This window comes from Lupinus angustifolius, chromosome LG01 (genome assembly GCF_001865875.1).
Source record: "Lupinus angustifolius cultivar Tanjil chromosome LG01, LupAngTanjil_v1.0, whole genome shotgun sequence".
In the NCBI taxonomy this organism is placed as follows: Eukaryota; Viridiplantae; Streptophyta; class Magnoliopsida; order Fabales; family Fabaceae; genus Lupinus; species Lupinus angustifolius.
Genome location: NC_032009.1, coordinates 22,557,596 through 22,569,755, shown reverse-complemented (window position 1 = coordinate 22,569,755; position 12,160 = coordinate 22,557,596). Strand labels below are relative to the sequence as shown.

The window sequence follows — 12,160 nt, the reverse complement described above, 5'->3', positions numbered from 1 at the left end:
ATTCATTTTCCTCGCCTATAGTTATACATTAGAAAATTTATTAGTATAAGTCTATAAATATATTATATAGGCGAAAACAAAAATTGAAGAGAAATAAAATAAATTTACCTGGAATTATGCTTAGAACATATTCATTGATTTGGTCAACAATCTCAATTGTTGATGCAAATATTGTTGTAGATTGCAAAAATTGTCCATCCTTGTAGTGAAGATGTAAGTTTGGATAAGTGCTAGACACTATTGCATTAATTGGGTTATCAAAATCAAGAATAAAAAATTCCTCTGGAATATCAACTTCAACACAACCATCGTTAGGCTCTGATAATTTTTCATCCCCAACCTTTAGTATCCATTCTGAGAATTCCTTAATCTATGTTGCATTGTCGTTATTTTGTAATCGCATGTTCTTTGTAAGATTCAAAATTCTACATTGATACCAAAGATAGGATGAGTTAATTGTTGCATGTACAATATCTGAACGACACCCTCTTGGAATCACTAGCAAGATTTGTCTAAAATCACCTCCGAAAACTAGAATATTTCCTCCGATCATAGTACCATCCTTGCTTGCCAATAACAAACATTGTTGTTGTCCCAACAGTTACACATGTTATTTCCTGTAAAAAAAACAGGGAAAATATACCTTAGTACCATCCTGTAATAATGAATGGAGAGAGTAAATCTACAATATACCTCAGTTGATGTAAGGGCAGAAATTTCAGTAATACTCTTCACCTCTGCTTTATACATAAATCGATCATCATCAGATAAATAAGAATATTGTGAGAGTTGACTGTTACCATGGCTCAATGTGTCACAGGATAGAGACGTAGTGAAAAACTACTCAAAATAATGCACATTCAATTATTATAAGTAAGAAATCAGTATTTATAATAAAAAAGCAAGGTAAAATACTCATAGATAAAACAATGTCATCATACCTTTCCTTGTACTTCTCAATGTCAGTTATTTCTTCATCAATCAAAATCTTTGATCCAGACCATGAGTTAGAAACAGTTCATGGTTACTTACCTAGCAAAACTCATGGACATATCATAAATCTAAATAAATTTTAACATAATTTTAAAAAAAAAAACATTAAACTTGTATAGACAACGTCACCTTGACCTTTTTTGACTCTAGCATGAGCTAAGAGAATGATCATAGGTTCACTAATAGGTTGATTGTTGTAATAGTTGAAAAATTTCGTTGTGTGGGCTTCCCACAGAGTACAGGTAATAACATCACCACTGGTGAGAACATAAAAAAAATTAACCCAAAACTTAATTAAAAATATGTGATAAAGGGAAAAAAATTGTAGTGGAAACAATTAAAGTAATAAAGAATAAGACTAAAAAGACAAAATATACCAAAAATCCTTCATACTGAAAATAACCTTCTTCATATTTGCTTGTGTGTTGGAGAAGATCAGCTTATCAAAAGCACCAATGATTTCTAAGTCAAAAATAAATAAAAATGTGTTATAACCATAACATAAAAAGATACAAATCAAAATTAGGATATAATGTATTGGCTCTAACCTATTAGCAAATCTGATCGAAGATTATCAGCCAGGATGTCACTAAATTTCTTGAAATCATATTGTAATTCAGGAATATCAGGAAATTCTTTGTGTTTCAGGGTGGTACCGGAAGTGAACAACATTCTATAAACATGGTCACAAGCCTTAAATTGGAGATCATTCCTCATGACATTGAAATTATGCATCATATAAGTGTTATTCTCCAACAAATGCTCTCGCCATTCATTAAACTCATCATTTTTAACGGAGACTTGTATTTTCCCCCTACAATGGAGTAAAAGAAAGTATATTAAAAACATAAAAATAAAAAAATGTAAGAGATTAAATAAGGTACATTGTTACCTTAGAATCCATTAAAATCATTTCCAGATGTCTAGATTTGGGTGGTATTTGCACATACCAGATTTCTGTGATCCTAACTGCAATCTTCCAAAGGTGTTTAGACTCGTTCAAATCGTTGATCATGTCAAAGGGGCTAAATATCGACATGATACTGATAAAATATAAACAAAGGAAATGAACAATATCGGTAATGATAAAATACTTTTTCTAATGAACAACTTTCTATAGCAATGAATATCACAACAAATCAAAGTTGACACATAATGTGATGAAATGTGAAGTTCTTTATAAAAAAATATGTCAAGGCTTATTTTACAAAGGGGGTTATTAAGTAGTACACCTCATAATGTAAATGCCTTATTTTATTATAGAGCTTGATTCAATGCTAAAAGACTAATTTGTGATCAGTATAAAAATCATGAAGAAACCTACTATATCTAAAGGTGAACATACACCACAAAAGGTAAAGGGCTACTTCACAGAAAAAACCAGTGTTGTTGGAACCGGACCGGACCGGACGGTCCGACCGGTCTGACCGCTGACCGGACTTGAAAACGGCTCTGGTTTGCCATCTTAACCGAATGAGAGTTGGACCGCTTTGAACCGGAAAAAATCCGGTCCGACCATGTTAAACCCGGTTAAACCGGATTAACCCGGGAAGTAAACCGGACGGCTCACATAAAAATAAAAATAATGGGAAATGTTCTAATATTTTGTTTTACTACGGTCCAAAAAAAGATAAAGAGATATTATTTCAATATAATGATACATAATTATTAATTATATAAAGTTTTACATTTATATATAACTATATATTTACAAATAAAAATTATTAATTATGTACGAAATCACCCGGTCAGACCGGATGGTTTAACCGTTTAAACCGGTTAAACCTAATACAGGACCTCTGCCGGTTTGATGTCCGGCTCGGGTTTCACAACACTGGAAAAAACAATTCAAAAAGCAACAGAGAGAACAATATAAAAACCACATTTGTTTCAATAAAATAATGATGTTGCAGAGAACAAAGAGCTAATACAAACACTAAAAATCAATAGAGTTAATATAAATATCAAAACATTTATAAACAAAATGGTAATGAGATTTTGCAAAGGAGTGCAAAAGTGAGATGCAAAGAATCAAGCTCATAAGTCAAGGACTATTAGACAAAGACGATGCATATTATAAAGGACTATCTTGTATGCAAATGATTCAATGAAAAAATATTTATCAAAATTAAATAATGATTCAATAAGAAATGCACATATATGACATGTATATAAATGGGCTCTAACCCTATGACATGGATATATGGATGATATCTTCCATATATTTTCCCTAGAATTCAATATTATATATACTCCTATATAATATGTGTTGCTTAAGTTTCAGCTATATACGTGTCAATGGCCAACATTTGATTGATGATAGTGGCTATATCCAAAAAATGATAACTGACAAATTGTTTTCAAATGTATAGTCAATCTTGTTCTTGTAGAAAGAGTGTGAGACTATAGATTAGATAAGCTTACATACAATAAAATAAATGTTATTATCCAGATGAATAGTAATCAGATGTAAAAAAATATTCCACAGCTTTTTTCCATACAAAAAACCTTCTTTTCCATATAACAGAAGTTACAACTTAATCCTAAACCCAAAAAAATACAACTTAACTTGGAAAAAAATATAGTTTTTTTCACAAAAAATATAGTTTTTTTCACAAAAAATATATCTATTTTTACAAAAAGACAGTTTTTTTTTTCATACAAAAAACCTTCTTTTCCATATAACAAAAGTTATATGAACGTTTTTTCACACATAAATAATAGTTTAACTCTAAACCCAGAAAAATAACATTTTTTCACACAAAAAAATACCTTCTTTTTTCCATATGAATGTTTCTATGGTGAGAAGAAGGTAGAAGTAAGTTAAAGATGTCATTTTTATGAGAAAAAATCCAAACAAAATGTCGGAAATTCATTGATGAAATAAAATATTACAGAATCACTCAGTTGAGCAAAATGGGAGCAATGGTTTCACAACATTCGTAAGTATAAGAAAAATGACATCTTTATGGAGGAAACCGTGAGTATAATCAAATGAAGGATTACATTGTGAAAATAAAATGTTCACCATGAATTTACAATATGATTACCTTAAATGAAAATGAGTATCAAATATTTGTTTGAGAGTAAAGGAAAATAGGAAGAGTATGGGAGAAGACTTGTGAATGATATAAAGATGGAAATGAGAGAAGAGTGAAAATGAAGACAAACATGAGATTTTTTCAAGAGAGAAAGATGGAAAGTTGATTATTAATTAAGAGAGAAAGATGGAAAATACATTATTAAGAGGGAAAGTATACAGTTCCACATGCTAGACATGCACCTAAAGGACTTGTCCTTTCACTTCATCTTCTATAGCAGGATAAAATTATCTGCTACATTATTTTATTTTAGATTCAAGCAGCAAAAGTTTGTCCTTTCTGTAAAATAGCACATAATACAGATAAATGAAAACCATAAATTAGTTGTTAAATGCTACATGTGTTACCATTTACTTATTCAACACGTCACAAACTACAACAAATACAACAAAGGGTTCAGTATAAACTTTGACTAAATTCAATATATTACATAATTCATATTGTCCAAAAAAATTTCCTTACTAAACCTAGAATGATAGTTATAAATTATGAAATATAATAACTTACATATAAAATGCTGCATCAAAATTTAGTTAGGAATGCAAAGAAGGTGAGGCGGAAGATTAGATAAAGTCAACATACAAAAGGTAAATGTCTACTTGACAGAAAAAATAATTGCAAACCAAGAGAGTCACACATTAAACCTATAATGATAGTTATAAATGAGTAAATATAATAACTTACCCAAAATGCAAAGTATGGTTTAAGAAACTTCAAAATGGTGCTCTACAATCTAGTTTATCATATAAAATGTTGCATCAAAATTTAAACAATATTACAAATAGCTAAAATACAAAATGATAAAAAAAATATAGAACATATATAAATGTATTCAATGATTTTTGAGGTTGAATATGTTGACAAAATAAACTAACTTACCTTATGGTTAAACTCTGGTGTAAGACATTATGAAAAAACTTCTGACTTTATGGAAGGAAAGTTAATAGCATTGGCTGAATGAAAGAAAAGTTATTATTAACAATGTTAAACATAATAAGAAAAGAAAAAATGAAGATGAACAAATTACTTTGAGAATGTTAAACAGAAGAAGAAAAGTTATTATTACTTGGAGAATGTTAACGTCTATGAAGAGTATTATGAGCATAGAGTTTGGTTTTTTACGAACGTTTAGGCAAATTACTTGGAGGATGTTGGAGTATAAGCTACTTTGAAAACTTAAGACTGGACAATGGTTTGAAATGAGGAGAAGGAGACGTTGGGTGTTGTGATGAAAAAGCAATCTACTCTTTGGCTATTTTAAAAAAATTATTAGTTATTGTTACTTGAACAAAAGTCTATAGTGAAGTTGCAAAAAGAGCATATTACTTTTTCATCACAACACTCAATGTCTCATTCTCCTCATTCCAAATCATTGTCCAGTCTTAGGTTTTCAAAGTAGATAATTTAAAACAAAAAAATATTGAGATTACAGATTTACCAATAGAAATGCCAAGTATCAAAGAAGGAGCAAACTTATTTAAGATATTACACCAGCTCCTTTAATTAATATATAGACATAGAAGAAGTAAAATGAATAATAGATTGACAAATGAAAAGAAATATAAAGTGAGATTTAGATGTATATAGCGAATAAATAAAAATATAGAGAATAAGAATGTGATTACTAATTAAAAAATATAATATATAAAATTGTTAGAATTTATGATTCCCGGTTTAAATCAACAAATATAATAGGAATAATAAATTTACTTTGTAAAGTTTATGTTAGCTAGTAATTCTTCAAATGGGATTAACTGTCTTATTTTTTATGTCTCGTGTCCCGAACCAATTGAAAGTTGATACCTACATGAAAAGAAAAATAAAAAATATACAATAATATTTTTATATCATTTGGTAGTATATGATAGGTTTGGGACATAGAGACGTGAAATTTTTGGAAGAAACTTCTCAATTCTTCTCACAAATTAAGGTGTAAGACACAATTACACATGAGATCAATCAATGGAAATAACATGACATTTTCCAAATTTGGTGTTGTGGTAGTTACTCTTTCTGCCCTACTCCTTATTGCTGTTTGATTGTTAAAGTTGTGGAGTATAGAAACTTGGGGTACGAACAAGAATGAGGTTTGCATGTAAATGTCATAGACAAGAACTTCTTTACTTCTGTTTTTTTATTTAAAAAAATCCATTTTTTTACATTCTATTTATTTTTACTTTTATTTGATTTTTGTCATGTTTCTAATATAAAAAAAATGATGTATTTAATCTACAAACATAATTGAATCTAGTGAGGTTAGTTAAAATTTAAATCACCACAAAAGTGAACTAACACACTTAATTCATTTTAACATAATATTTTTATTTTTGTATTTCATAATATTTCCTTCTACTACTGAACATGATTCTTACTCACCAGCTCAGCCTCTCAAAGGTTATGCATGCATCTAATAGTTTCAAAAATGGAAGAGAGATCATATGTCTTAAAAAACTTTATCTCTTCTTATCTTTATCTAATTAAATTATATCAACTAATATAATTTTGTTTTTATGATTTTTTTATTTAATTAAATGATACATTTTTATTGGCAGAGAACATTATTGGAGACACAAATAGAAATATGAGATCTATATTCCCAAATATGATGTATAAAATGTGTACATAAGACAACGAACTCAATAATACATTATATCATGTTACTTTTAACTTCATACTTAACATTCAAGAACTAGCACAACAACATCATAGAATGTTGGAAGTGAAAATCAAGAACAAAACCTAGTATATTTTCTGATCTGCACATCAATTGCACTCTCTCCATACATTATTTTTCATCAAGTGCCCATAAAAAAGATTAATAGCTTGCTAGACTAAACAAATGTGAATTGAGGGAAGATGGATCACAATGTATTCCATATAGTCGCAGAGCCGATTTCCAACATGTCGTCGAGTGACAAGTTTACAAACATCCAACTTCAAAACTTTCACACATATGACTACTTTTAGTCTATAACTATACATGTACATTAAAGTAGTTCAGCACAATGTGCATGCAACTCAATTAACCTTGAAGCAGGTTTACCTTTTTTTTTTACATAAGAAAATCTATACATGACAGAGTAAGATCACTGTTCAATGTGAAAAACAAAACCATTTGTAGAGGATACAATCACCTATATTTCAGTGCTGTGGATTGAATATTAGAATGAATAGTCTATTCCAGAATCACCTAGATGCAGGAACAAAATGTGGTTATTAGAATATTTTAACAAAGTATAGTAAAGAGTAGTAATCACTAATCAAAGTTGGTTCCATTACTTGTGCAGAATCAACTGATGATAGTTGTGGTGACATGCACTCCTTCCCTGTAGCAAAAGAAGATTTATTAGCTATAAGCTTAGCTAAAAGATTTAAGCAGATTGCCCCCCTTTTCCATAAGCTATTCTGGTATAAATTTCAGAACAGTTTGAGACTAACTTGGTTATATGTAGGGGTGAGTATGGGCCGGGTTCAGATGGATTAAGGTTTGTCCTTACCCGACCCTAAATGTTGGACTGATAATTTTTTGAACTTGGACCCGTCTCTAGACCCGAAACTAACCTGATGCTAAATATCAACCGAGTCAACCTTTAAACTTGAACCCAAGCTTAGACCTGATTAAATATAATGCATACTTATTTTAGATAAAATATTCTCAATATTATTTATTATTATGAATATATAATTTGACATATAAAATGATATATGTATATATATTATTAATCATGTATATATAATGAAAAAATAGAGAATTAATGGTACTTTTGACCAAAAATGTGACAGTACTCTGTATATATTTGAATAGAGACCCATACAAACCTGATGAGTGAGTAACCAAGTGATTGATCGAAATGGGTCATGTTTGGTCCCTACCAAACCCTAAATATTGATCGAGTCTAATCTTTGAAGTTGAACCTGACCCTAGACCTGATGAGACCCGATCATAATTGGTCTGTATCGGGTAGGGTCGGGTCCTGCTCACCTAGATATATGAATGAAATGCTTTTTTATTTAAGTATGCAAAGTATTTGGCAATACTTGTATGGCATATCTAATTGTTTTCTTCTGAAGAGAACATACAAAATGCCAAAAAAAGGGTAGAACTTCTGCATTATAAGTATTTGGCTAATAATAAAAACTGGTATGAAAAGATTGAGAGCTAACATAGCCTAATACCATTAGAACTATGCTTCCCCTTGACAGCAGCAAAATTTTTGTATGTATAGCCAACAAAATTGAGATCTTGAGGGGTCATCTGTAAACAAGTGATGAAGTCAACAGAGGAGAGAAAGAGTATGGAAAGCCACATAAATACATGTTTTGAAATCTAAAGATGGATCAAGGATTATTATGATGGTATATTCTATAGGATTATTATGAATTGAATGATATATGAAAGCAAAATGTCAAGTCAAGTCAATAACTTTTGCTTGAAAAATCTTATTCCTCCTTGAAGTTAATAGAGTACACCCTGTACTAAAAAAATGTATACCTTTCTGAATGCACCAGATGCAGTTGTAGTTGATTTTGGTTGTACTTCAACCTATTGACACAATTACAATTATGTCAAAAATCCATCTACTAAAAGGTAACAACACCTGTCAAAAAAGAAAAATTCGTAAATCGTATCTTGCCTCATCAAATTTCATAAAATTTTGAGTGTCAAGCTCCCCATTGACTTGTGGTTTAAATGCTGCATCCATTTCATAGAGTTTGTCCCATGCAACATCTTTGAACCAAGGATGAGCCTGGCCAATTAAGTAAACATAACACTATAAGCTAATATTGTGATTCAATAGTAAAGTTTAATAGAAAGAACACATTTTACAAACCTTGATTTCTTCTGCTCCTCTGGTACCTAGCCTATGCTCAGCATCACAAAGCAATCCACATATTAGATCCTTTGCTTCAGGCGTCAACCTGGCCTCCTCCGGAAAATTTAAGTGATTTTTCCAATACACGATCTGAAGTCATTCATCGCCAAGACAAGAGACGGAACATAATTTAGACCATAACTGCTAGTAGTGATATTGAAAAAACAAGGCACTAAATAAATGCTAATAAAGGAGAGGTTAAAACCTTTCTGCATGTTGTTAGCGGATCATCGGAGTAAAATGGGGGATAGCCAACAAGCATCTCATACATTATAGCTCCAAGAGACCACCTGCAACATGCAGAATTCATATCAGTAGCAAGGAACCAATTGCACTTCAAGAAACACGATACTGTTAGCTTTTAAGAAATGAAATATCTTCATGTGACAAAAGCAGTTTTTTTAAGGTAAAAGCAACTATAAAGAACAATCTATATCAGATACTAGTAAGCATTTTAAAGAATAATGAATCCACAGAATCTTAGATTATAAGTTCTTTTTTAAAAGAAAAAACTGGCAACAAGATAATTTATATTCTCACTTATTACACTTTTTCTTAAATTTCTTCCTGTGTTCTAGGCAACTTAGCATAAAAGCTGCAGCATTTAAACTTCCACATACTATTCCAAAGCAAAGCATTTTATGGACTTAAAAGTTTGGATTGATAAACATACATCACATTCATCATTGACAGTTCATCTGAAATAAGTTAGAAAGCCAAATAAAAAGGTAGTCCAATCCAGTTATTATGTACAAAACTCATGAAGCAGATAATGAGCAAAGGAACTTAAACAACAACCAGAAAGAGAATGTCAACAGACCAATCACACTCAACGCCGTATCCTCTTTTCAGCAATACTTCAGGAGCAATGTAATCTGGAGTTCCAACAGTTGAAAATGCCTGCCAGAAAATTGATAGATAAGTCGGAGAAGGATATGCATGCTAGAATATAAGGGCAGGATTTTATGAAACTTCAAATTTTACACTGAAATTCAAATTTGACATATCAATGATATCATGTATTATGAGACATTTCAGGCTTACAATGGTTACCAACAAATTCAGTGACCTTCACAATTTTTAATTGAATAAGGGAAGGTAAAAAAAGCAATTATGTGAAATTAAGAACATAAGTTTTTTTTACCATTATGTCCAATGCCTGAGAGCAAAATAAACAACTATATAACTATATTGCTATTATTCATTTGTAAACTGTCAGGAACAAAAACTAGCAAGCATGGAATGTGATTTCTTAATCGTCGCGCCCCGATTTTCGGCTATGCGACTTTAATAAAGATAGGAGGCAGAAATTACCAGCTTCCTCCTGTTCATTTGCCAATGCTGAAGTTGTTCTTGGGGGCTTTCCCAGCGCCTTCCATTTCTAACAACCATAGTCTCATTTAAGTTCTCATCATCAAGGAACTCATCTTCATTTATAGATGACAAAGTTACATAGTCAAGTGGCTTGCAAAGGCCAAAATCAGAGAGCTTCATGTGACCATTTTGGTCTAGTAGAAGATTATCTGGTTTTATATCTCTACAGAGAAAAAAAGGAAACTATAATTACAACTTATGGTTTATAAATGTGGTTCGAGATGTAGCAGTACTAACCGATGAATGTAGTTGTGTTTATGAATAGACTCTATGGCCAAAACACTTTGGGCAATGTAAAATCTAGCTACTGTTTCAGTTAAAGTTTCTTCCCTCATAAGCAAAGTCATTATATCACCACCAGGTAAATACTCCATGATCAGATATAAGTGTTCAATATCCTGAAAAGAGTAATACAGTTTCACAATGCAGTCACTAGCAACTTCTGCAAGTAAGTTCCTTTCGGCTCTAACATGCTCAACCTGTGATGAAAATGTAGCAGTGAATTAAAAAATATACAATTTAGCATTAAGCAATGAAAGTTTAAAAATAATAGCAAAAGGAACATTAGTGTTGTTAATAAAAAACTTAAGAATGAAAAGAACACGATTTTTTTGGTTTAACCAACGCTAATCCCTTTCGGGATATGTAACTGTCCCTTTCAATAAATTTCGCTCACAGGAATCAAACATTTGAACTTTTGGTGTTTCTAAATCTGGTGGGGCTTCATACAACTAGACCAAGGCCTTGTTGGCGAAAAGCCGAAAAGAACACAATTTGATACAACATGAGATGATATAAAAAATCACCTGTCCTCTGCGGAGCATTTCAGACTTCTTCAGTTTTTTCATGGCATATATGTTACCTGATTTCTTCTCCCTACACAGTGTTACCTGTGAAATCAAAACTATATAAGAAAAGCAAAATGAATACTCAAAAACATTGTCTTCATAAAAGAGATACGAAGAGTATATAATAATAACTTCAACATCATGTGTACCTCTCCAAAAGCTCCCCTTCCAATAATGGTTAGAAGATCAAAATCTTCAGCACATATTTTATGTCTTTTTAAGCGAATATATTCAGTCTCCTTGCGCTCTAAATCCTTTAGTAGATTCATTTGTTCCTCTTCTGGAACATGAGAAGATGCTAACTTCTCTTCCAGCACCGAGCGCCTGCAAAGAGTAAATAAACATAATTTATGATAAAATATTATAACATCGTTCAGTGTCCATATAGTCGACCCCATCTGGTGGATTAAGGGTCGATATTGTTATCAAAACACAGACCTCTGTTTGCGTTCATGTAATAGCTTCTTCTCAGACTTGTAATGGTTTTCAATAAATTTCTTAGCAGCAGCAACCCTCTCCATTGTCATGCTTGAAACCTCATCTCCTTCATCCTCTTCACATTCCAATGCATGTTCATCATCCTCTTCCTTTTTCACACCATTCTCCATCTCCATAACCAAAACTCTTCCTTCCTATGACTCTATATATTTTCAATTCTTTGTCTTTTTCTATCTAACCATGAAGTTTTCAGGTCAAAGGGATTTATCATGTGTCATTGATGATCATGAAATTGTGATCATGGTTCCTACTAACTTATTTTTATTGTGGATGATCCTATAATTTGATCATGCTGCATGCATATATCATTAGCAATAGTTGCTTTAGATTTAGATATATATGATATATGATATATGATACTTGTTCTCTTCATTTCAGAAACCATTTTCTATTATTCTATTTTAACTCACCAATAAGGAAAAAGGAAATTTGTATTTTTAAACATGCTTTCTTTGGAGCCACTAAACTAAGA

General features: G+C 31.2%; 2 protein-coding genes across 2 annotated transcripts; both read right to left on the bottom strand.

Annotated features, from left to right (window-relative positions):
* Window positions 1,025–1,873, bottom strand: LOC109361385. The gene is made up of 4 exons (XM_019606890.1): window positions 1,542–1,873; window positions 1,371–1,455; window positions 1,123–1,250; window positions 1,025–1,032 (listed from the first exon to the last, which is right to left on the bottom strand). Exons 1-4 carry the CDS (start codon window positions 1,840–1,842, stop codon window positions 1,025–1,027), a joined length of 522 nt encoding a protein of 173 aa, XP_019462435.1. The 5' UTR covers window positions 1,843–1,873.
* Window positions 6,882–12,023, bottom strand: LOC109356157 (serine/threonine-protein kinase tricorner-like). The gene is made up of 13 exons (XM_019599493.1): window positions 11,629–12,023; window positions 11,340–11,514; window positions 11,149–11,232; window positions 10,580–10,821; window positions 10,283–10,505; window positions 9,789–9,868; window positions 9,174–9,258; window positions 8,927–9,058; window positions 8,729–8,842; window positions 8,587–8,637; window positions 8,271–8,349; window positions 7,374–7,420; window positions 6,882–7,284 (listed from the first exon to the last, which is right to left on the bottom strand). The coding sequence occupies exons 1-13, from the start codon at window positions 11,802–11,804 to the stop codon at window positions 7,270–7,272; spliced, it is 1,503 nt and encodes a 500-aa protein (XP_019455038.1). The 5' UTR covers window positions 11,805–12,023; the 3' UTR covers window positions 6,882–7,269.

Coding starts and splice junctions, on each gene's coding strand:
- LOC109361385 (XM_019606890.1), bottom strand. CDS start 1,842: ATGTTTTTAATATACTTTCTTTTACTCCATTGTAGGGGGAAAATACAA. Junction 1,456..1,541: donor TCGATCAGATTTGCTAATAG/GTTAGAGCCAAT, acceptor TTTTTGACTTAG/AAATCATTGGTGCTTTTGAT. Junction 1,251..1,370: donor TTCAGTATGAAGGATTTTTG/GTATATTTTGTC, acceptor TGTTCTCACCAG/TGGTGATGTTATTACCTGTA.
- LOC109356157 (XM_019599493.1), bottom strand. CDS start 11,804: ATGGAGATGGAGAATGGTGTGAAAAAGGAAGAGGATGATGAACATGCA. Junction 11,233..11,339: donor GAAGGGGAGCTTTTGGAGAG/GTACACATGATG, acceptor TTGATTTCACAG/GTAACACTGTGTAGGGAGAA. Junction 9,059..9,173: donor CGCTAACAACATGCAGAAAG/GTTTTAACCTCT, acceptor GAATGACTTCAG/ATCGTGTATTGGAAAAATCA.